The following is a 25,833-nucleotide window of genomic DNA, read 5'->3' on the forward strand; positions in this document are numbered from 1 at the left end:
CCTTTCAGCCTTCCTTCCTTCCATCCTTCCTTCCGTCTTGCCTTCATTGTTTCAATCATTCGTTCATTCATATTCATTCATTTAATAAAATTACCATTTACTCATTCCTTCCTTCCTTCCTTCCTTCTTTCATTCATTCGTTTATATTTCCCGGCGTAGTTTTAGTGATGGTGAAGTTGTCCACCGCCCGTCCGTCTGCGCTGTGTATGTAGGAGAAGGCGAGCGCGGTAGAGTTCACCTCCATGAGTGTCCAGCCCGTCAAGACCGTCTCGGAGCAGCCACGAGCATTCCTTCCTTCATTACTTCTTTCCTTCCTTCCATCCTTCCTTCATTCCGTTCATCCTTCCTCCTTCCTTCCTTCTTGCCTTCATTGTTTCAATCATTCGTTCATTCATTCATATTCATTCGCTTAATAAAATTACCATTTACTCCTTCCTTCCTTCCTTCCTTCCTTCATTCATTCATTCATTTTTGGAGTTTTAGTGATGGTGAAGTTGTCCACCGGCCGTCCGTCTGCGCTGTGTATGTAGGAGAAGGCGAGCGCGGTAGAGTTGACCTCCATCAGCGTCCAGCCCGTGCGGACGGTCTCGGAGTTCCTTCCTTCCTTCCATCCTTCCTTCCTTCCACCCTTCTATCCTTCCTTCCTTCCCTCCTTCCTTCCATCCTTCGAAATTCCTTCTTTCTTGCCTTCATTGTTTCAATCATTCGTCCGTTCTTTCATATTCATTCATTTGTTAAAAATTACCCATTTACTCATTCTTTAATTCATTCCTTCTTTCACTCACTCATTCATTTATTCATTCATTCCTTTGTATTTCCCTTAGTTTTAGTGATGGTGAAGTTGTCCACCGCCCGTCCGTCTGCGCTGTGTATGTAGGAGAAAGCGAGCGCGGTAGAGTTCACCTCCATCAGCGTCCAGCCCGTGAGGACGGTCTCGGAGTAGCCACGGGCATTCTTTCCTTCCTTCCTTCATTCCTTCCATTCTTCTTTCTTTCTTTCCTTCCATCCTTCCTTCCTTCCATCCTTCCTTCCTGCCTTCATTGTTTCAATCATTCGTTCATTCATTCGTATCCATTCGTTTAATAAAATTACCATTTACTCATTCTTTCATCCCTTCCTTTCTTCTTTCATTCATTCCTTTGTATTTCCCTTAGTTTTAGTGATGGTGAAGTTGTCCACCGGCCGTCCGTCTGCGCTGTGTATGTAGGAGAAGGCGAGCGCGGTAGAGTTCACCTCCATCAGCGTCCAGCCCGTCAGGACGGTCTCGGAGTAGCCGGCCCGCCAAGGCGCCAGGAACCCCGGCACGTACGTGGGGTCGTTACCCTCGGGACTGCCTGCGGAAACGGCGGGAAGGTTTTTTTTATTCTACCTACCCTGTTCTCAACTGTCATTAACTGCTTCCGAAATTTTTCAATAAGGCTTCATGTACCAAGCAACCAAGACACCAACCAAAGGCCAGGAAAGCCAGGCGGACAGACAAACATCAAACATACATACATACAGACAGAGGGCAGGCAGGCAGCCAGCCAGCCAGCCAACCAACCAACCAACCAACCAACCAACCAACCAACCAACCAACCAACCAACCAACCAACCAACCAACCAACCAACCAAGAAAGAAAGAAAGACGTTACCTGCGGCCCCGGTGACGATGTGCACGGTTGCGGCGGGGTTGTGGTAGCTCCTGGCGGTAACGTTACCCTGAGAGACCGGCCAGGACCGCTCGTACTGGTGGTTGTGTCCGCAGACGTAAACGTCCACGCGGTAACGCTGGAGAAGCGCCTCGAAGTCGCTGCGGTACTTCTCTGCCTCCTTCGTGCACCTAGAGGAGACAAAAATAACATTATCACAATAAAGACACTGGGAGTGATAAAATGTAATCTCGCACTCGCACGGCTGTCAGACTGTTTGCTGACTGGGACCCTTATCTGTTGAACTGTCCCGTAACAAGTTCGAACTGTTACAAAGGGAGCTTAAGATTCTACAGCCCCCAACTATGGAATAACCTGTCACTGAAACAACGTCAGACTTCGGGATTGATAAAATTAAAAAGAACAAACAAACAAACAAACAAACAAACAGACCTGGTTGTCTTCAATCTTTATTCATTAAGGAACTCGCGGGCAACACACCCGAATTACGTCCTTGTTACACCAGTCACATTAAACACATTTACATTTTAAAACGAATCATCACATAGGTAAAATCTCAATATTAAGAACATCACAAATAACATGTCACAGTTAAACATATGCTGTGCCTGGCGCGATTACCAGATGTCCAATTACTCAGTGCTAATTGTCTTGTTGTAAAGACGGATTGCGCAATGGAGGAAAGAATTTCTTAGTCTCTCAGTCCGGGCCCTTGGTACACTGATAGTGCTAGAGTTTCTAAGTGTCCGTCCCGTGGCACCAGACCTTGAGGGCGGTACCAGGTCATGTAGAGGGTGGTTCTCCTGAAGCATGCGTTGGAGCAGGTGTACTGCCGCATCTTCCCTCCTCGACTTCAGTGTGGGCAGGTCAGGCACGCTACGCCTTCCTCCCAAGGAAATGATACGCAAGGCCCGGCGCTGGACCCTTTCGATGGCCAGTTCTTGCTCCTTACTACACCCGACCAGTAACACATGTCCGTATTCGAGCACTGGCCGGACTAGCGCCAGATAAATCTGGATTAGGTCGGTAACGCTAGTGCCTTGTTTCGTTAGTAGGCGCATAGGTGGGTAATCCAGAGAATGGCGGAGGAGCAGTAGAGCGGCCTGTGTCCGAACACAAACAAACAAACAAACAAACAAACAAACAAACAAACAAACAGACCTGGTTGTCCAGAGAATGGCGGAGGAGCAGTAGAGCGGCCTGTGTCCGAACACCAGGATCCACGGAGTCCGGGCGCGGTTCTGGTCAGCCGTCCGGAGGTCCTGCTCCAACCACCTGTTGGAACACTGCACGGTTTAACCTCCAAGCAAATCGTTGGGAGTCAAAATACAGTATACGTATCAAATTGTCTAGGCAGAATCCATTGGCCATTGTCCAATACGCCACCCTTCCCTCTCTGGCGAATGGATACTGCCTGCCAATTTGGTACTGTATTTTGCCACCCTAGGATCTGCTTAGAGATTACACATCGTTAGCATGTCACGAAACAAGTTTTATATGCCAACATGTAATCACAAGACGTGGTGACCGCACACTCAAGTTTTTTCAACTTATATTAATGCCGCCACCAACACAGGGGAAAATACAATACTCATTTTCACCTGAGTGAAGTGAGGAAAGTCGTGTAAAGTGCCTTTCCCAAGGGCACAAGATCGGTGGCATGTCAGGACTCGAACCCGGGACCTCTTGGTTCCGATCGAGTCGAGCACTCTGCCGCTACGCCACGCGACCACACACGAAACAAGTTTGAACTGTAACTTCCAACATTGGGAAGATTGGGTTAGGATTACCCACCTATGCTGGGTGGAGTTGGCGCCCAAATCGTGCTCGGTCGAGATGCCGACGAAGTGCACCCCGAGGTAGTCGAACGAGTAGTAGTATGGGGACGAGGACCCGCTCTCGTTCGCAGGCATGTGCAGCCAGTTCCGGTAGGCGGCGAAGTCAAACTAAAAAAAAAGACATCCGAGATTTATTTGCTCATTTGTTCAATTGTTTTTTCCCCGACAAGAGCTTGTTGTGACAGACCCTAAGTGGGTATACCGATATCCCTAGTCACTGTGTGGCTAGACTCACTTCCTTGCACACACGCACGCACGCGCGCACACACACACACACACACACACACACACACACACACACACACACAAAAAAAACGTTCATGGTCTACGAACGATATGAATAAATGACTAAACCTGATTTATGAATGAATGAGTAAACATGATTTATGAATGAATGAAGCGTCACCTGTCTCTCGTGGTTCCCAGGACAGGTCATGTAGGGCAGGCGGGCCGTGACGTCCTGCAGTGACGTCATGTAGCCGTCCCAGACCCAGGAGTTGTTGCCGTCCCCGCTGCCGAACGTCGTCCCGAAGTTGTCGGCGTAGCTGACGTCACCCGCGTGCAGGACGAAGTCCAGTTCGCCCTGGTCTAGCTGATAGGATGGGACAGAAAATATGAACAAGACTGGCAATGAAAACATTCATTGCCATGACGACGGTGGTTGCTGTTAGGGTTATTGTTTGCAGGGCACTGCCATGATGTCATGATTTCGAGGAAGCCTTGGTACCTGTTAAGTCTAGACAGATACAGTGCACTCCTCCCCTGAGTGTATAGTGAATGAGCCCCGGGGTCACAGAAAGTAGAGCCATCCGGGCAGACAGGTTTTCCCAGGGGTTTCCAGGAATGTGGGCATAGATGTGGGTCAGAAACATGCCTGTGGACATTCCATGCCTGTGGACAAAATGCCTGTACCATTCCTAGAATTCTTGCACACTGCACACAATACTGTACCATTAGGCTCCTCCCTGAGACGTCGCTAAAAACGTTTTACGGTAGCCTCCTCTGCAGGCTCCGTGGTGGGTGGGAATTTTGATACAGCGTGAATTTTGAAGTGTTTTAACGCGTTATTTTAATAGCCGACGTAGGAATGGGACCTTCTCCCGGCGGCTATGTAGGATGGCCGGCTATTAAAATAACGCGTTAAAACACTTCAAAATTCACGCTGTATCAAAATTCCCACCCGCCCCGGAGCCTGCACAGGAGGCTAGTTTTACGGCACAACAATTGTACTACAAGAAATACAAAGTCCAACTCGCCCTGCCCTGGTCTAGCTGAGAAGATGGTACAGAACAGGTGAAAAACGTTTTATTTGCACAACGAGTGTACGTGTGTACTACAAGGAACACAAAGTCCAACTCTCCCTGGTAGTAGCTGATAGGATGGCACAGAAAATATGAAAAACGTTTTATTGCACGTCGACTTTTGTTTCTTTTTGTACTTCCAAAAAATTATCTTAAATTATTTGCATATCGATCAATAGTTTGTGCTTATAAACCTGCATCTCTCCTCTGTTAGTATGGGGCAGAACACATGAAAAGCGTTTTGTTTGCACAACTATTGTACTACAAGGAATGCAAAGTCCAGTTATCCCTGGTCTAACTGACGCAAGGAGGGAAAGACACTACCTCCCGCGGCCGGACTCCCTTGGCCAATTTTACTCTCTTTTTTGCCGAATTCTACGACCCATATTCCTGTAGAAAGGCCTGGTGGAGGCTAGAGTTCCAGTACCTGATGCAGCATGGACTTGACAGTGAAGGAGTCCTCCTCTATCCCCATGTCTGCGATCAGGGCCACCCTCCCCACTCTCTCACCACCTGCAACAAAATTATCACATTAGTACACAGAAATAGGGACACTGTACTACGTTTTATCTACGGTTATGATTAATTTACATGCTTCTTCTATCTTATATGTTATATCTAGAACTACACAAGACGAATTCACAAAGTTTTCCAATTACATTGTAGTTAACTGATGACATTATAAGAAAAAAATGCCATCCCTAGATACTCGTATTTGTACATACTAGTATTTCTGTTCTAACTGTATCTTATCAACAATGGTATTACCTATATCACTACACACCGGGTATTATAAGTATACTTCGTCTATGTTCTCAACACAAATATACATAATTTCATAATTTTTAAGACACAGGTCTCACCTGCAAAAGTGCGTCCAGGTGATCCGTTGGCCGACGTCTCGGAAGTCACACCTTTCCGTAGCGTCTCGGGGTGCACGGTGACGTTGTACGTCGGGCCCATGATGTAGTTGAGGTCGCCGCACCTGTAGCTGACGATGACGGGAAGACTTCCGGGTTCGTACGTCATCACCGCCTCGTTCAGAGTCGCTTTGAAGTTTCCCGCCGCGTAGGTGTACGCCCGACCCCCCGCGACGCTCGCCGTCTTTGAGGGCCTCCGTCCGTCTTTCAAGAAGAATGAAAATGTTTATTGTACAAACATACCTACTGGGAATAGCTTGTATATGCATACACACACACACACACACACACACACACACACACACACACACACACACACACACACACACACACACACATATATATATATATATATATATATACACGATCAAGCTAGCACTAGCGCTATAGTCTATAGCTTTTTACCTAAATTTGAGTTCTCCTAGCTTCTCTATGATGGTGAAAAGATACGAGCAAACATGTTTAAGGACTTTGAAAGGTTTACCTCTGTCTGGTTTACTGTTCTCCCCACAACGTCCGTTTCTTGCGGCTAGAGGGACGCCGGTGTCGTCGCGTTTTTCCGGTGAGGGGAGGACCGTGTACTCGCACTGCGGTCGGAAGTCGGACGCCTTGGTGAACGGCACGGGGTTCATCCACATGGCTCGCACCTGCCCAACACCTGCCAGGCTCAGGTGAAGCGCCTTCACGCCACCTGCGCGCACCTGGGGGGCACTTCCAGGTGAGACGCTTCCGCGTCGGCCAGGATTCAGCGCCGAGTCCCCAGCCTGCCCACCTGGTCCGGCCTGAGACATGTACACCTGTCCCACCGACTCGGAACGCTGAACGACGTCCGTGAGTTTCCTCGTCTCACCTGCGAAGACGCAAAGGTGAGATGGAAGTCCCGCATGGCCGCAAAGGACGACCAACAAGAACAACAACACTTCCGGGTTCTTCATGCCCAGCAAGGTCTGTCAACAAAGCTTCGCGAAACGACGTAACTTTACGTGACAAAGACGCAACTTTACGTGGCCAAGACGTGACTTTACGTGGCCAAGACGTAACTTGACGTGGCCGAGACGTAAGCGTACAGGCGTTACCTTTGTGTGAAGGACATACCTCTGGAGTCTGGACTCTGAACTTTGAACTGGGGGCAAAGTTCGTTCGGCGCGAAGTTATGATTCCCACGCCTGTACGATGCGCCTTTAGCCACCCCTCCGGTCAGCAACACAGCCCGCATAATCAAATTACTGAGTGACCTTAAGGTCAAGGCTGTGGATGTCTAGCCTCCATGGCATGCCAAAATCTGGGGGTTTGGGAAGGGGGGTCTTCAGGGTGTTTGGGAGCTTTTATGTGCTATTTTCTTATTGCATATAGACAACATAGCCGGCCTAGTTGAATTACCCCCGTTTCAGAACTGGGCTAATCAGAAAACAGCCGAAGACCACCAAACCCCCAGTTCTACGAGTATAAGCCTGCTACGGAGGCTACGTAAGGTCGAGGCTGTGGATGTCTTCTAGTGACAATACAGGTTGTCACAATGAGGATTATGCTACGAAGTGCGTATATTACCTGATAAAAAATAAACTAAGTAACTGGAAAAGTTATCCGAGGAGTCAGACGATTCGGGAACCATCCACCATCTCGTATCACGTACACGTGTACATCGGCAGCGTAAGGCCACGAGTCTGAGTACGTTACTAGTATGTAATGTATATGTTGATGGCCAGAGGCGTCGATCACCAAACGCGCATAAAGAATAAGATAACTGGCTAACGTCTCTGAGAAGGCAGACGTTTCGGGCACCATCCACCATCTCGTATCACGTACATGTGTACATCGGCAGAGTAAGGCCACGAGTCTTATGTAACGTGTATGTTATGTAATTGATGGCCGGAGGCGTCACCAAAAGCGCATCGTGGCAGCGTGAGAAAGTGTAGAAAGTAACGGTAAAGGTGATGGACGACAGAGGATTTCGCTTTGAAACGTTTCAAATAAACGACTCCACAGATAATTTTTTTCAGTTTAAGGTTTGATGTATGTTATATAATGTTCTACCGGGATATCTAACCTTAAACGACGTAATGCGCATGTAATTCTAGGGGCAGACTGCAGACGTGATATCACAGCAGCTTGATACGACTTGTTTCATACGACGTGTTTTACACGAATGGTTGTACTGATGTTGCTGACCATATTAGTATGTTTATATAGGGTTTTCTGAGTTGATCACATTGTCCTAAGGCGGGCACAACGAAGTAAGGATAGGGTGTCGTCATCGTCAACTCGTGAAAAATTATCTCTCGATAACGAGTTCCATCGAGTACATTTTGGTAAATGTCATAAATACATTCATAGAGTACAAAACTTTATGGAAACGGTAGAAGAACTTTATTTCATGCGCAAATTTTACTTAACCGAGGCTTGGGAACCGCGCGGCTCAAAATCTCCGCGTTTCTAACCAACACCTGAGTGAATTGCGTAACCTGTTGACAAAATGTGGCCGGCCGAAGGGAGGGTTTTCAAGGTGAGGCTTAATTGTCGGGGGCTTTTGTCTGAGTAATTTGCAGAAAGGTCAGCCTGTATAATTCTCACGCCGTTGTTGTCATAAAGAGTTTAAGTCTTCAAGCCGAGCGGGTGTCACAAACACGAGCTCACTACTCCAAATCTTGAGATTTCCGAGAAGAACAGAAACTCCTTGACGGTGAGCACGCTAATTTCGTCTTCATAGACGTGGTGAATTCGGGGTCTTTAGACTGGGGTGATGCTCGTAGCCGTGCCGGCGGTAGACCAGGACACCGGCGGGGCAGGGTGGGGTGTGTTGCCGGCGGTGGGCCCGGGTGTGCCCGCAATGGAATCGGGAAAGGGTCCTGGGCTGGAGGAGGGTAGGGGAGGGAGCCTGGTTACCCTCCTCAACGGGCCGGCTTGGGGTTGTTCCGGCCGACCCTACTTTATCTGACACAGGGCTGTATCCTACCTACCTAGTTCCATGACCGACACTGGTCGTCGGGGGGACAAGGCAGACCTTGCAGCAGAGGTGTAGCCAGATCTTCCTGTCCTGGGCTACTGTCAAGAGTTGTGGGACGGTGAGGGGCGTCCAGTCCTTGAAGTAGCCTGGTCACCCTCCTCAACGGGCCGGCTTGGGGGTGTTCCGGCCGGCCCTAGTTTGTCTGACACAGGGCTGCATCCTACACCAGTCGCGAAAGATCGTTGCAGTTGGTTTTTCTGATTACCGCTGTCCCTTCGTGGCGAGCTACTAGTAAATGAAACCCGTGGCTGGGCGGGAGGCTTGGCGTGCAGGGAACACTGTTAGCGCCCTAGAGATAGCGGGAAGCCACGACCGTCTGATTCACCAGGCTAGGGGAGAAGGGTTTGCCGGCCGTACCTGATGCTCAGGGTCTAACTGAGGGGTGTCTGTGGTAAAATGTCCTCGGGGACATGTTGGTCCCGGAGCCGAGACCGGCTTAGCAACAGTCTGGCGCCAGGCTAGACGGTGTGCCGAGCGGTCGACGCTCGCGTCACAGACTTGGTGTTTAGAACACCTTTAGACGACTTTACCGAGATCCGAAGCCTGTCGTCTGGTAAGCAATTGCGGCGTCGAATAGTTGAAGATGTGTTGTATTCAGCCAGACCGTAGTGTTGTTGGTCTCACAGGTTGCCGGCGACTAAGGGATCGGTCATATTCGTCGAAGGTCGTCGTCTGATTCTGATGTTGTGGACGTTTCGAGAAGGTTGTGACAGAACTGATCGCCGACAAGGATCTTTGACAGCCTTTCATGGAACAAGACAGTTGAATTTAACACGGCACATGCAAGACTACAGCAACAAGGCTTTAGGTTTGTGATGGTGCGATCAGGCAGTAAACTACCGACCGAGGAGCCCGCTTTGTAGAGGCGTTTATGGCGACTGGTCTATGTACTTACTTAAATTTACTTTAACAGTCGAGTTGAGGGCCATTTAATGCAATAATTAAGTGGTATAGTATAAGTAGGGGATAGAGCTCATCTTGACGAACAATGCGCCCCTATTTCTGAATTTTTCAACTCTGAGGTCTGCATGCCAAAGACTAATTATTCTATGCTGGGTTAAGTTGTTTCGCCCTGAATTTTACTTCTTTTGTAGGCCGGCTACGACACCGCATACCTTGCCGATGATAACTAATATATAATTTTTGTAAATCTGGATAGAAACTAGAGATACTCGTACTTTCACCACAGAATTTGTAGGATGTACTTTCAAATGTGTTAACTGACAGTTGCTGACAGCCTTTTTTCACCAGCAACTGAACATGTCTGAGTGAAAAGTCTGACTCTTCAGAGAGATGATCTTGTCGCCTGATGTATTTTGTGGTGTTCTACCCCGATATGGACGTATGGTAGAACATGTAATTATGTAAGGCCACACCGACTTAATTTTATGGATGACATCCTCTGAAGACCCCCAAACTAGTGCGCACGGGCGAAAAAAGAGAAAAATCCGGCCAAAAATAAAAATGCTATTAAACCACAGTAATACGAAGCCGGTATTGTGAATTTGGCACATTACATAGCGACGTATACGACAGGCCGGCACATGCTGGCTTTTTGCGGAATTTATGAATCGGCACTGTACGTATGTACTTAGTTATTGAGTCGTGGAACTTCGGTAGCCTGGATGCCGTCCTCCAGAGACTACCGCCGGCTTCGTTGTCGCTTACAACCATGGACTACCCAGGCCTAGAGCCAAGTCAGAGCCTCGGAAGACGTGATATTTATTTTTGAGATCAGGGGAAAATCAATGCGCGCGCGGATGTCATCCATAAAACCAAGTCGGTGTGGCCTAAATTGTAGATAATAAATCCTGGATCTATTCAGACCATTGGTATGTACGTGACACGTTGGTATGTTGTTTTCGTCTCAATCCATTAAACTCGTGGCGCCTCGGGCCAGCAGCACAACCATTATCTAATAACCATTAATTATACTATACCGGTCCCACGAGAATCAAATTTCCAAGCAGACGTTGGCTGACTGAATCGTAACAGTTTTCTAGAGCCCCGGTTCTATAACATATGACCTTCACAATTTCCTATCCTAAAACATGGACGTAGAAAATGTTTATAGTGTTGCCTATTGAAATCTGCCTCGAGATTACCGACTAGACTCTTCGTAAGTCGTCGGTCCCACCATCCCCAAATATGTGGGAAGCGAGCACAATAATTACTGAGAATTGGGCAGGAGTAAAACCGGTGGTGTCATACAATACTGCTATGGGACTGGTGAGGTGAGGCCATACAACATCAACAAAGATGGGACCAGATGAACACAGATATTTTATATAGTTTGTTTTCCTTCCGCAGTTTAACGATGGGCTACAAGCTGGCGATGTTCCTGGGTCTGACCGGCCTCCTGATGGTGCTGGTGGTGGACCAGGCGGACGCGATCAGACAGAAGAGGTAAGCTCACGGTAAATTGAGTCAGAGGTGGTTGTTGCAGAAGAGTTAATAATAATAAGCTCACGATAACTTTGAGCCTAGCCTGTGAAACCCAAGCTCTTTGTCCGGCGGTCAAGGAGCTGCTTAAACTCTATAACTATGGATTCTACCAACACAAACGAGCTTTCATTCAACCCAAAATGTTGTCCTTCCCGCCAGGATGGTGCCGCAGGAGGCAAGCGCTCTCCTGGACCTGCTGACGTACCTTGCGGACGATCTCACCATGGTCCAGAGGGGGGAAGGCAGCGACGAGGAGCATTATGAGGGTGACGGCCACGATCATCTTCTAAGGCAAGAGGAGGAGGAAAGCCACGAGCACGGCAGTGATGAAGAGCATTACGCTGGTGACGGTCACGGTCATGGCAGCAGCGTGGAAGATCGTCTCCTGAGGCAGGAGGAGGAGGAGGAAAGCCACGAGCACGACAGCGACGAGGAGCATTACGCTGGTGACGGTCACGGTCATGGCAGCAGCGTGGAAGATCGTCTCCTAAGGCAGGAGGAGGAGGAAAGCCACGAGCACGGCAGTGACGAAGAGCATTACGCTGGTGACGGTCACGGTCATGGCAGCAGCGTGGAAGATCGTCTCCTAAGGCAGTTGGCTGGCCACGGTAATCTCCTAAGGGAGGAAAGCCACGAGCACAACAGTGATGAAGAGCATTACGCTGGTGACGGTCATGGTCATGGCAGCAGCGTGGAAGATCGTCTCCTAAGGCAGGAGGAAAGCCACGAGCACGGCAGTGACGAAGAGCATTACGCTGGTGACGGTCACGGTCATGGCAGCAGCGTGGAAGATCGTCTCCTAAGGCAGGAGGAAAGCCACGAGCACGGCAGTGACGAAGAGCATTACGCTGGTGACGGTCATGGCCATGGCAGCAGCGTGGAAGATCGTCTCCTAAGGCAGGAGGAGGAGGAAAGCCACGAGCACGGCAGTGATGAAGAGCACTACGCTGGAGACGGTCACGGTCATGGCAGCAGCGTGGAAGATCTTGAGAGGTAAGTTATCGTTAATATTGGCTTTGTGACCACAGTAAAGCATCATGGCGTTCATGCATAAGAAAATGTCCATTGTTTTACCTGGTATGAAACAAAAAAAGAAGTCATGCCGATGAAATGTTGCCTGGGTCCATGCTGACATTTTTTGTATCTGATGTACAAAATGTGTTCTCGTTCTTCCCCAGGGAACTCCTGGAGGAAGCACGTGGCCTTCTGGAGCTGCTGCGTGGAGGGAGAAAGAGACGCGGTGAGGGGTCCAACTCCAGCTTGGAGGACTTCTAGTCCCAAAAGGTACGAAGTGTCCACAGGAATATCGTAGAGTGAACTCACCGCGTCACCGGGTGGAGTAATCAGTAGGGGCATCATTAATCGAAAGGTTTAAACAACGCTTGAACAGATGTTAGTTCTGACAGGTCAATCAGCGTAATTTCATTCATAAGCCGATGCTGCCGCGCCGGGTAAAACTGCGTAGCTGGTGTGTTACGCCGAAGGGCGGTTATACCGATACCGAAGCTGGTGTGTACTATACAAAGGCCGAAGGGTGGTTATACCGACTGTTCAGATACAGACGTCGGTTTTAGGTTGATAGTTTCTTTGTTTGAAACATGTTGAACATTCCGTTGTTGATTTTTTTGCCTAACGTATCGGTTGGTCTCCTTCCTCCTACCGTGAACAGGACCCCGGAATGGCGATGGTCCCACCGCATCCTGCGTGTGCCGAGCACCGTCCTGGCCTTCCAGCCGTGACTGCAGATCAGCCGCATAGATTTTAGCTGCTTTTGCCTCATTTTGACATTTAACCATGACAAGGCTCGTGAGTGGATATCATAGTTCATCATTATTCGATGTATTTTTTCTTATGATAAGTGTCATTGCACTGATCCTTTCGAAACATAACGCTCCATATAATCTCATAGGCATACTGGTTGGACACTGTTTGGTCAGTTGGATACAGCCTTGCCACCATAGCTAGGATATAACCTGACAGTCTGACAGTTTTCTAAATCGAAATCCATCCAGTCGCTTGAGTTTTCTTGTACTTTTCCATGGTTGATCTCTGATATCCTGCTCACAGTCTGTACCATAGATTACGGGGTTCCGTCAACTCTACCTATATTTTCGTGCTTTTATAACATTAAAGTTCCAACTTTTGAATATGAACATCTGAACAAATTATAACTATTAGACTAAGTAAGTACACTTATGATGACGCGAAAAATCCCGTCATTTCGCCTTTTTTTCAAATTTCACCATTACACACTTTTATGTTACTTGGAGCAACTTTTATATTTTTCTAAGAACTCACATCATTTTGTATTCATATGTCTTCAAAATGTCAGCTTTGCAACAAATGTTGTATTCACAAATATGAAATCTTCTTATTTGACAGAATTGACGAATAAGGGAACCCATAGATCAGCTTTGGCCGCTTAATGTAACCAAAAGATTTCTTCTGGCAATAAAAAAAAATGCATGATGCAAACTATTTTGTCTTTGCTCGTCTTTTCCGTGTCTGGCGTCAGTAGATGATGAGTAAATCAAGCCGACTTACTAGTATTGTGAAGCAAAGTGCAGGAAAATATAACCTTCATAGCATGCCAAAAACTGGGTTTTTTTTTGGGGGGGGGTCTTCGGGAGCTTTTATGTGCTATTTTCTGATTGCATATAGACAACATAACCGGCCTGGTTGAATTACCCCCGTTTTTAGAACTGGGCTAATCAGAAAACAGCCGAAGACCACCAAACCCCCAGTTCTATATGCCTGCTACGGAGGCTAATCAGAAAACAGCCGAAGACCACCAAACCCCCAGTTCTATAAGCCTGCTACGGAGGCTAATCAGAAAACAGCCAAAGACCACCAAACCCCCAGTTCTATAAGCCTGCTACGGAGGCTAAGAAAAATAGACATGGCGGAAGTTCAGTCACATAGGACTGTTTAGACTTGGATACAAAATGTGGACACTTGGATGCCAACATCTACCTTACTGGGGAGGGTATATTCATATCAACCGTTATGTCGTAAATGTTGGTTTATGTTTGTAACCTTCAGCAATTAACTTAAAAAGGACAAAATACCACAGAGAGCTTAGACTAGTTAACTGAAACGCTGTGGTGTGAATACCAACACATTCGCCATGAATGCTGTATCCTGCCCTCTTTTTTCGGGAAAGGGGGGTTTATGCAAAGTTACAAATATTGTACGAAAGGTAAGGCAGAGGACAATACAACAGAGACGTCAGTAGGCATCTGAAACTCTGAGATACACCTCACAGCCTTGCCCTGCGTGCTCCTTGAGCTAATTAGATGTAAAGGGAGCTTTTTGCCAAGTTGTATCTATTAGCCTATTGTTCTATAACGATGGACGCGTACGAGAAAGACAGTACAACACAGAGACGAGTAGGCATCGGCCTGAAACACCGAGATACACCTCACAGCCTTGCCCTACTCTCTACCAGACTACCTACGGTGGCTATAGGGAGAATATTTGCCAGGGGAGTTTGGCCGCCTTGTAGGTTTGACTGGCCGCGCAGTTCGGAGGGAAAGAAACTACCTCCCCGCGGCCGGACTCTCTTGGCCAATTTTACGATCCGTATTCTCGTAGAAAGGCCTGGTGGAGGCTAGCCTTGCCCTGTATGCCCTTTGGGGTAATGAGCTGGAAGATGTGCATGTATTCCATTAACACATCATCCCAACAGTGCCCTATCCTGCCAACAACTACCATTGCATCATCAAGGCAAGGGATACCCATTACTTAAGTGTGTGTTAAGTTAAGTTTGAGCCGCCATGTGTCCCCACAAAGTGGTTAATTTGTTTATCTATACAACGATTAAGTCAGTGCTGTTATTAAATAGCGAGCCTGCCTACCGGTGGTTGTGTATGCCGACTGCCTGAGGGCGTGTGAGAAGTTAACGTACCAGAAGATATAACAATAGAGCGCCCAGGTAGCAGGGCGTGAGAAAGTAATTACTAACACAAATACAAACTTCTTCCACCGGGGTCGAAATAATTATCTCTCGGAGGTATCATTCTTTTTTTTTATATTCCAACATTTCATGACTAGACATGGTGACAGCACACTCAAGTTATATCAACTTATTTTATGCCGCCACCAACGCAGAGGACGAATACAGGACAAGACAATACACGGGAAAGTCGTGTAAAGTGCCTTTCCCAAGGGCACAAGGTGGCATGTCTGGTCTCGAACCCGGGACCTCTTGGTTCCGAGCCGAGCACGCTGCCGCTACGCCACACGACACCACGTGGGGTGTCATGTGAGGGGCAAAATGTCAGAGTAATTCACCTTTGACCTCGATGGCACGGTATATCCATGCGCTCAGTGATGGGTCCACCGCACCACAACTCAAATTTCTCTCTACGCCAGGTAAAGTAAACTTCAGCGTAACTCGTTTTTGGGAGCGACCCTGCTTTTGTTATCTGCAGAATTTAGTCCTGCGTTTATTCTCCAATACCATTTAACAAAATAGGGCCATGGAGAACCAGACAAAGCTACATATCCTCGGCCAACAAGAAAGCATACCAGTTGCATATCCACAATCATATCCAGTTGCAACTGCTTTTTGGCGTATTTTATTACATGGATGTCTAACCTTCATCGACGCAACAAGAAAGCGGTTTGCTCGGAGCCAGGCTGTCATATTAAATTCCACAGTACCGCTTATTCTCATGCTATGTCCCCAGTACTTTGTGAATGTTACGTGTCCACTCGTTTCCATTGCGTTTCCCTACAAATCGCAAGGTGGCAGCTCTTCACAACAACAACAACAACAACAACATACAACTTGAACCAAACAAATCCATGCACATTTTAAGTCACAATGTTTAATTCGAACATCCACTAACCTTAGCGCCACCCTGCTTCACTGAGATGTGGTGTCAATGAGACGCACGCGGTTTGGCACTAAGGTTAGAATAAAAGCTTTAAGTACATTCAATATTATCAATTTACAACTTGTCAAAGAGAGAACACTTCAAAATGTCAGGGACAGATGTCCAGAAGCTCAGAAGGTGGGGGTTCAAATCCCCTGAGATAGAGACAGGAGTTCTGGATCAGAAGATAGGGGGTTAAAATCCCAGACAGAGACCAGGGTCCTGGACGGAAAGCGGGGGTTCGAATCCCTGACAGACACCGGGGTCCTGAATCAGAAAGCAGGGGTTTGAATCCCAGAGACAGGGGCCCAGGATCAGAAAATAGGGGAGGGGGTTCAAATCTCAGAGACAGTTCCATTGTTGGTGATTGGACAAACACAATATCACCAAGCATGATATCACCAAGCAAGATATGGCAAGTCATGGTTCACTGTTAATTGTATATTTTAACAAGAGCCAAGGGGAAATTCCCTGTGCATTCAACCTGTATAAACTCTCAATGGCATCTCTCTTTAATAGATTCAATGGTAAAATAGCTGCCTATAATCTGATATTACAGTAAATTCTGCCCCATTTCCATTCCACTTTTTGCTTTGAGGTAAATTTTTCCTCATCGAAAATTGTAGCTAATTAATTACAGCTGGTGCTGTCTTAAAATCATAATGGAAGGACATTATGTACTTTTTATATACATTATGGAAGAACTTTAAAATAAAGTAGACACATAAAGTGGCATCGTCTGAGGAAATTTGTCCACAGAGAGATTGTTGTGCAACCACATTGTTCACCAGTTGCAAAAAGACCCTGTGGAAATGCTGCCACTTTTAATTAGAACAAGTTAAAATTTGATCTAAACCAAGGCGAATAAATTTGTCACTGAAGTGAAGATCTTTGAGAATTCGAAGACAGACAGTTGAGCAATCAGATTTCTGGTTACTCGATTGTAATTTTTTTGTGTGGATTGGAGTATAAAAAATTGACGTCATCTCTGTGTCTTCTGCAGCCCGACAGGCTTGCAGACTGTCTGGCACCGGTTCTTGGCAAGACAGAACGTCACTAGCAGTAAAACGATGGCACTCTGCAACGCACAAACACACAGAAGCATGTTGGAGCTCCACAGGAACTGCTGGACCCTCCTCCGCCCATCCTGCAGCACACCTTTCTCCTGTTCCAGCACAAGCGGCAGGCCAGGGAGTTTTTGTGTCTGTGCGGTGACTTCCCTTCCAGCAAGAACTTCTGGTTCTAGTCACAAATCTGGGCTGAACGCGACGTCCTTGATGTACTGGATGACCGTCTGGTTGGCCAGTATCTTCATGTGTTCCGCCCCCTCGAACGTCTGGTAGAAGACCGGCTGCTGCTGCTGGTCGCGCCACCTGAGGCAGCCCCGCGCGCTGTTCAGGTTGACGGTCCCGTCCCCGTCCCCGTAGATCACCGAGGGCTGCAGGTCTGGGAACTCCTTCGCTGTGTACGAGAACTGGTACGGCGTCTTCACCTGCAGTGGTAAAAAATATATACAGTTTAGAATAACCACTGACCTTCCAAGAAAAGAGAGAGAACTTTATTCACACAACAAAAGTACAGCGACTTTCGTAAGGTCTAAGACATGTAGATATACAGACAAATATACATGGGTACAACGAAATCAACCTACGTACAAAACAATAGATAAGTCAACTAATACTACTTGTTCTAAGGTCTAAACATTCTTTGATATATTTACCTATTTGTACACAGTAAGGGTTATTACCTTCTAGGATGGCAAGATGGGACAGAATGGACAAAACCTCTGGTCGCAAGGGATTTTTTTATATCTTCCTAATTCTGTATTCAATTTATGGCTAGAAATTCTCATCTTTGTAATCGACCTAAAAATGACCTGGACTGTAAAATGGATATGAGTTATGGAAAATGATTTTTGTACATGATTTCATGTAACACATTTTTGTTTATGTATACCTTTGAGTACTTATGGCTCACAACCCTTTGTTGCTTACGTTAAATCTTCTTCTGCAATATTCAAGATTTCTCTGCAAAATGCAGACTGCAGGTGGGTATTTCTGACCCTGACCTTGTTGCCATGGAGACAGTGTACGGTGACCCCGGGCGGCGTGAGGTCACGGATGAGCCCCTCGGTCTCCTTCCTCATCAGCCAGCCCTCCTCGTACTCCAGATCCTCGAAGAACGCAGCGTAGTCGCGTATGGTGTAGTTCCTGTCAGATACAAGATGACTTTATTTATGAATTTATTGCGTATCACTCTGCCAGAAATCTGGGCCCTGTGTAGTGGCAGCCAGTCTCTAAAACCAGGGAACGATCAAACTTACTACCTGATACAACCAAGATATTTACCTTACTGACGTTTCGGTGTCTATCAGACACCTTCCTCAGAGCTTCTGACTGGAGTTCTGCCGCTATATGTAGCCGATGTACCGCCACCTACATTGGCTACATATAGCGGCGAGAAGCAGAACTCCAGTCAGAAGCTCTGAGGAACGTGTCTGATAGACACCGAATGGTCACAAGATAAATATCTTGGTTGTGTTTAAGTATCCTATACTTTACCAACCTGATGAAGCTATTTTCGGAGGTAAGACAGTACCTGTCAGGCGTGAACACGAGCGGCTCGTCCGGGTCGAACAGCGAGGGGTACGGCATCATCCAGGCGCTGCTGGGGAACGAGCGCTGCTCCGGGCGCAGAGACAGCGGGTTCACCACATAGATACCCAGGTTATCTCCTGCAGCAGAAAAAGATTGTTTAAAGTTAAAACTTTTGGTCCAACACAAAGAAGTTCTCTCACTTAGAGCTTTTTTTCAGTCACTCTTGTCTTCCTCAGTAGACTGACCCAGTGAGGCTTGTCACGTGGCTTCTTTGAAGTGTGACGTCAACACTGGGTCAAAGGTATCTGGTAGATGATGTCGGCCCCCGTCGCAGTTCAATGAACAGAAAAGGTTGTTTATTTGTTAAAAATGCTTAGGACACAGCAAGTAAATTTTATAGATGACATCCTCCACAGACTCACCACTTAGATACCCAGGTTATCTCCTGCAGGAGAAAAAGTTGTTTGTTTTTTCATTTGCTTGATGCAAAAATAACTATAGAAAGTCAACATTTGAAAAGAGAATGCATGTTTATAGTGACATGGTCTAGCCTAACAAACTAATGTTCCGTTCATTCTTACTGAAACTCATTCATGCATATGGTGACCAGCCCCTCCATCCCTGTCCTGCCACTTGCTACATAATGTAACCCAACACCACAGGGTGACTGCTACAGCACCAGTTACCATAGTGTCAGCTGTCTAGTACAAGTTACTGAAGAAGAAGAAACTATGACCCGGTTTACACGTGCACACGTCGTTCCACGCCTGACACATATAAATGACGGACGTGTGAACCGGTCCTTTCTCTGTTCTGTAGACCTACCTGAAACATACAGTCTGAGAGTTTTTGCTGCCCCTCCCCATGGTCCAGCCAGCGTGACCATGGACTTGATGAACTTGTCCTTCCAGGGCTGGTCCATGGAGTTGAGGAAGAGCAGACCGTAGGGCCCGCCCATGCTGTGGGTCACCAGCACCACGCGACTGTTGTTGTTCTTGTAGTACGTCTCCTCAATCAGCTGTTTAAACATGGGGAAGTCCACATCTCGCCGGTCTGGGCGATAATACACAGGGCAGGTTAACAATCTTCAGTGTACATTCAATTCTCTATGGCAATCACTCGTGATATATATTTGCAATCACATACAGATTCATGTACAGGTCTATACATTTCATGCACAGATACAGATTCATGTACAGATACACATTCATGCACAGATACAGATTCATGTACAGATATACATATACAGATTTTCCGAGTAGGATGAACGTGTCAGTCCCTACACCTGAGTGAGGGTCACAGTTGACACGGTGGCCTTCGCGTGGATTTGTTTAAGGTGGATAACATTCAAGTACAGAGTCACAATACATGTCCTGAGGCATATGTACATTCTAATCTTTTTTCTTCACTAGCCAACTGCTGCCCATGCACCCCTGAGACAGAGAAGCCGGCAGCAGTATAATCAAAGCCAGGATATGTATGTATGTATGTAAAAATCCCAAGATAGAAAGAAAGTATGATTATAGAAAAGACTAACAAAAGATATAAATACTTCAATGCCGGTGAGTATAGGCTTTGGCAAATAAAGTGATGCAGGTAGTTCTCAATGCTACCTGCACACTTACAGGTACAGGTATGTAGAAAAAAGGATTTGGAGCCTTGTAACTTACATGGAGACATCCTGAAGTCGTAAGGCGCTCCTCGGATGTCCACACCTCTGGTGTAACCTGCAGCTACCAGTGCCTCTGCTATGTGGGTGAAGTATGAACCTGGAGGGGTCAAATTGTGTACAGATATTAGAAGCAACAAAAATGTCTTCAAATACATGTATGTGGATGAAGGTTAGACATCCAGGTAATGACATACATAACAAACAGTCATTCAAGCAAATTCTTAAAAAATCTATCTGGCTGCCTGCAGCTACCAGTGCCTCTGCTATATGTGGGTAAAGTATGAACCTGGGGGGAGGGGGGGCAGGGTCAAAATGTGTACAGCTTAGAAGCAACAAAAATGCATTCAAATACACTGGTAATTTTTTGTGGATGAACGTTAGACCTCTAGGTAATGCGATACAAAATGCAAAACAAACAGTTACTGAAGCAACTGCTTGGGTAGATTTTTCAGTTTTCAAAAATCTATCCGGCTGCTTAAGTAACTGTTTTATTTTGTACACAATGAGGTAGTTAGGAAATAAAGCCAAAGACATCAGTTATTTATGCTCCTTTATGTTTCTTTATTATCCTCAAAGTTTCCTTTCCTCTCCTTTCCTTTATATGGACCAGGTCTATTGTATGATGCAATTGTGTAACCTGGTGATTATCAAGCTAAGCAGTAAGAACAAGAATTATGACCCACTAATGCTGGCATGGCTGACGTCCAGCCACTCCACAGTCTCCGTGTCCCCGAACCCCGGCACCCTGATGTCCACTCCAGCGTTGTTGGTGACCGTCTGGTTCTCCTTGTGGTACAACAGTCTGGGAAACACATGAGCACATCAGTCAGTAAACTTCACTCTTTTTCTTTCGCTTATAAATGATATACTGAAATTCAGCACATTAAAGCAACCCAACATGCTTTTTGACAACAGCAGTGTGTAATGATGTATGTGTAAGACACAAACCCCTATATAGAAACTTTATTTGCAAAATATATACCCATGTGACACCCTGGTATGATTATCCCAGCAGTCCAAGATATTATAAGGACAGCAGTACATGTAGCTATATGTATACTAGTACAAGACCTCCATCAATATACATGTGTGTAAGAAACCCCTATGTGATACCCATGTGTCACCCTGGTGTGATACCTACTTCATGTTGTCAACCCAACAGTCCAGTACGTAGGGCAGAAGCAGCTCTATGTTCAGTCACAGGTCAAACTTAGCTACCGATATACAGTACATACATGTGTACAATACCTCCATAATTGTACATGTAAGAAACCCCTATGTGATACCCATGTGAAACTGTAGTGTGATACCTACTTCATGTTGTCGACCCAGCAGTCGAGTACGTATGGCAGCAGCAGCTCTATGTTCAGCCACAGATCGAAGTAGTCGTCGGTGGTCTTGTCGCAGAAGTAGTGCGGGGAGGAAGACTTGTTCAGCTTGGCCTCCAGCTGAGAGCCCCCGTCGCCTGGAACTGGGAGGTAAAAATAAAGTTCTCTTTATTAAGTGTAACAGTGGGGAGTTTATAGGTACTACCAACTGATCCGTCTGACGGGTCTAGACCTTTTAGCCGAATGGTCAGAGCGTCAGGGTAATGAGCTGGCACGCGGGTTTGATCCCTGGCCAGGCCTAGGGGCCAGAAGTGTCTTTCTGTTTCTACTCTCCTAATTCTTATGGTCTAATCTTCTGCTTCCTTTTTAAGGAGGCAAGCTGGTGTGTTACGCCAAGAGGAGAATCTGAGGAGAGCAGGAGAGTAGAATTCGGTAAAAATAGGGGAGTTCTGTTACGGTCGGTAAAATTTGGTAAAAACGGGAATTTCGGTAAAAATTCTGTAAAAATAGGGGAGTCAGTGGGTCCACTGTTAGCATTTTATGTCCCCTCGGATCAGTCCTGTGGCCAGAATCCACTGGACAGTTATTCCTCCTATATTTGGCTAAATTTTTGAAGTCATGTTGTATGTTAGTCTGGTGGGGACAGGATGTTTTTTCCTGATTGGTTGTTTGTCTCCGTTATCAAGCCGACCTTTACCTGGCACACTCTCACTTGTTGACATAAGGTGGGGTGATCCGCTACCTTTGGCCTGCCCCGGTCACACTCACACGCTACAGCTGAGCGCGTGGCACCAGTGGTTCCGCTGGGCATGTGTCTTTAAACGCACTATTTTTGGGCTGAGGTAGTACGGTGTGCCGGGTTGCTGGACCAGTTCCGGACTTGTAAAAAGTTATGGTTCAAGTAAAAAAAACCCTAAAAGTCAAGAACCAATTCTGGATTTGGGAACATTTTGAGGGAGGAATTATTAGAATATACTATATATTATACATACTATGCGTAGAACATACTAGAATATCGACCTATGCTAACTAAGTGTGACTGACCTCTCAAGCTAAATTTAGAGAACAGCTGTCTAAAGTCCTACATGTTATAGATCCTAAAGTTAAGTCAGGTCATGTGTCAGACTGAGACACACGTGTGATCACATGTTCTGTATACTCCTCTGTCTGGACATGTACACGTGTGTGGGGGTCCGCATGCCCTTTTCCGTAGGGCGTAATTGGCCTTTTATAATTCTACGTAGAGCTTAGACGGACTGTTCTAATTCAACGTAATGAGAGTGTAATTGGCGCATTTTGCGTAGAGCGTCATTCGCCATTTTATTTCACGCAAAACGTTGTAACTTGTAGCCACTAGGAATTTATAGTAAAGGGGGAGTGGGTCTATCCAGAACCGTGCCTACTACTAGTATCTAGTTGTAACAGGTTCATAGGGGTTAGGATCTGGCACAGTTTTGGATAGAGACCATATATCCAAGAACATAACGTTATATAGATTAGCCCCAGGGACAGTTCTGCATATTCGTGAACAGTCAAGAATAAATTTGTGCCAGAGTTTGCACATTTCTGAAAGTGAAACAATTATCTGTGATTTTCAGACAGCGAAATTTTGAGAGTCGCCCTAGGTTACCAGTAATGGGATGGAAATAAGTTTCAAGGGTATGTAACAGTGGGGGTTTATAGGCGCTACCAAGTAGTACCAACTGACCCAGCCAATGGGTCTGAGACCTTTTAGCTGAGCGGTTACACTAGCATCGGATTTGAAGCTGGTGCCCGGGAGGTCGTGGGTCCGAACCCCGGCCCGGGGGTTTTAATCTGTTTCTACTCGCTCCTCCTGTTTCTTACAGGTATACTGGTTAAACCAGGGCTGGGCAAGGGGTAGGCACATGGACTAGGGTACTCAGGCAATCATGAGATTTTGTATGTTTTATGTAAACTGTACAAGGGGGCGTGTTTCCGGTCACAACACACATATATTTCGGCTGATGAAAAAAAAAGAAAAGAAATTATCCTAAAAATCACATCAAATTGTGGATTATGAGGATAGAAAGTACCAATTTCTCTGTCGGGAACCCATCCTTGTTTACAAAACCTGAACATTTTCCTGTTTATGTTTATCAGTACGTTGTGTAACGTTATGTCAAAGGGTTGGTTACGTCATCAAGCATTAGGTACATGTAACACGTCAACAGTATACTAGTAGTCTTCACAAACTGTAGTATGAAAGATTTAATAGTACTACCAAGATCAGTAACTTTCAGACTACAGAAAAACACATATCTCGGTACTTACTGAGAACCACAGGCGATCTCTGTGTAGCCGGCTGCTGGTGTTTCTTCACTTGGACATACTTGTTGTTGCTGCCCCCCTCCCACCCCGTCGGCTTGGCGTACAGCAGAGTTGGCGGCGCGACCAGCAAGAAAAACAGGAGCAGGCGGCGCCGAAACCCCGTCATCTCTGGATCCAGAAGTTTGGAGCTAATAGCGAAAGTACAGGACGGTGTTTGGCCGGTTTTTACACGTACCTTTATTTGAAGAGAAAAGGTTAAATTTGTCTAACCTAATTCTCAGTCGGCCCATGAGAGGCACGTGATTTTAGGTGCCTGTCGTAACATAAATAGTGCCGGAATATTTTTCATCAGTGTTGACAGATATGACAACTTAAATATCTGTAAGGTCAACAAAAAATATTCATCAATATTAAAACAATGTTATTGTAATTGATACCATAAAGAAAAATATTGGTTAATGAAATAATATTGTCACTAATAAGTTGAGCACTTTTGTAACGCTGCGATAGGCACCACTAGTAATATACACTTGTCAGACGATCTGTAAGGTTTGGCGGGAAATTTAAAGTTGAGTATATGATCGTTTGGCAGGTAAAACACTAGATCACCACTAAGTTGAGGATATAAAGTTAGATTTCTGAAATCTGGGTTTTCATTCGGTGTTGTTCTAACAATTCTTGTATGAATTAAACCTTGTGATAGTCTACCAAAGCTAGGAGCAGGCGAAAGGGACCTGTAGAGAAGAGCACCACACGGGAGTACTGTTGCCGATTCTGCGGCAGAGCCTGCAGGGCCAGAATCGGCTGTACCAGCCATGAGAGGCGCTGCCCGGCCAGACCCGCAGAGAGTGACTGAAGCTGTAGACCGTCTGACAAGACGACAAGGGCCCAAGAAGAAGTCTACCAACGAAATACAAACTCAGAAAAGAACAAGAAATGGTCACGCCTTCAAGTACCAGAGTTATCAACCTAGGATTGGGGTATTCAAAAACTGCTACCAAGTACAGTAGAGGCATCCTCACAGTTTTAGACAGCGCTCACAGTTTTCACAAAGCTAGATGTAACAGGCAAACAGGTCGTATGGTGTAATACAGCCGACTGTCGCTGTGTGGCGTTCCCACGAAACTTGTGCGTTACGCCCAATGAGCCCAAATGATGGTTACCCGGTATACAGGCTATACAAATACAGATACAGAAGCAGCTGGTGTGTTGGGCAGTTCTATAGGCTATAAAGATACAGAAACTGGTTAGATAAATAAAGTGAAGTGAAGTGTTACACTGCAGGGCGATTAATACAAAAGCTGGTGTTTTAAACTGCCGGCTGGTGCGTTACACCGAAGGGAAGGGCGGCTATTCTGACTATACAGGTATAAGCGAAATAGAATTCGTCAGTTGACGCCAATGGTTTGATCTGAGATATGAATTAATACCAACGATAACGCTGGGATCGGATGTAGAAAAGTCGGGCCTTACGTCAAACTGTAATTGGTTCTAATCAATTATAAGACCAATCCGCAAAAAATATACGTTGTTCTTTTCTTCAAATCTAGCCTTGACACGCATCCGTTTATATCTGTTGAAGGCTACCTGCCTTTTCGGGTTGTCACACCTGTCTACAGGTGTGCTGTGACGTGACGAACGGTTAGGGACACCTGTAGTGTCACCTGATGGACGACAGGTGTCCTGTTGACAGACGCGGCGCCGCACCGTGACATTTAGCGGGCCGTAACGCGGGAAACATGTCCGTACATCACCCCTATTAAACAGCCTGCATGGGTCCGACCCTTCCATTCACACTGTCTGGTAACGTATTGTTGCAATTTGGCGTGTCTTTATTTGGCCACTTTGTAACAACCCAGCAAGAAAAATGGCAAACCCTGGGTCGTTCTGGGTGCTTTAGATGAGGA

General features: G+C 46.3%; 3 protein-coding genes across 6 annotated transcripts; 1 reads left to right on the forward strand and 2 right to left on the reverse strand.

The window, feature by feature from the left end:
- Positions 1-1,076: 1,076 nt before the first annotated feature.
- LOC109479330 (purple acid phosphatase 25-like) lies at positions 1,077-6,755 on the reverse strand. Its single transcript, XM_019781282.1, is given in 9 exon segments — positions 1,077-1,334; positions 1,635-1,822; positions 2,814-2,927; positions 3,447-3,598; positions 3,897-4,082; positions 5,219-5,304; positions 5,655-5,842; positions 5,844-5,915; positions 6,117-6,755. Coding segments are annotated over 9 exon segments (1,719 nt in total). The 5' UTR covers positions 6,647-6,755; the 3' UTR covers positions 1,077-1,131.
- Positions 6,756-8,307: 1,552 nt separating this feature from the next.
- On the forward strand, positions 8,308-12,935 carry LOC109479412 (probable zinc transporter protein DDB_G0282067). Of its 4 annotated transcripts, none has more exons than XM_019781380.1 (7): positions 8,308-8,391; positions 11,026-11,121; positions 11,320-11,751; positions 11,872-12,044; positions 12,144-12,153; positions 12,339-12,444; positions 12,830-12,935. In XM_019781380.1, exons 2-6 carry the CDS (start codon positions 11,033-11,035, stop codon positions 12,433-12,435), a joined length of 801 nt encoding a protein of 266 aa, XP_019636939.1. In that variant the 5' UTR covers positions 8,308-8,391; positions 11,026-11,032; the 3' UTR covers positions 12,436-12,444; positions 12,830-12,935. The 4 variants fall into 4 exon arrangements, with proteins under 4 accessions (XP_019636939.1, XP_019636938.1, XP_019636937.1 ...); XM_019781379.1 differs by having other exon boundaries at positions 11,872-11,964; positions 12,058-12,153; XM_019781378.1 differs by having other exon boundaries at positions 11,872-12,153.
- Positions 12,936-16,042: 3,107 nt separating this feature from the next.
- On the reverse strand, positions 16,043-24,229 carry LOC109479400 (group XV phospholipase A2-like). Its single transcript, XM_019781362.1, has 8 exons — positions 23,930-24,229; positions 21,624-21,780; positions 20,993-21,111; positions 20,308-20,406; positions 19,463-19,690; positions 18,639-18,774; positions 18,109-18,250; positions 16,043-17,532 (listed from the first exon to the last, which is right to left on the reverse strand). The coding sequence occupies exons 1-8, from the start codon at positions 24,090-24,092 to the stop codon at positions 17,287-17,289; spliced, it is 1,290 nt and encodes a 429-aa protein (XP_019636921.1). The 5' UTR covers positions 24,093-24,229; the 3' UTR covers positions 16,043-17,286.
- Between the last annotated feature and the right edge of the window lie 1,604 nt (positions 24,230-25,833).

This window comes from Branchiostoma belcheri, unplaced genomic scaffold (genome assembly GCF_001625305.1).
Source record: "Branchiostoma belcheri isolate BF01 breed outbred unplaced genomic scaffold, Haploidv18h27 scaffold48, whole genome shotgun sequence".
NCBI lineage: Eukaryota > Metazoa > Chordata > Leptocardii > Amphioxiformes > Branchiostomatidae > Branchiostoma > Branchiostoma belcheri.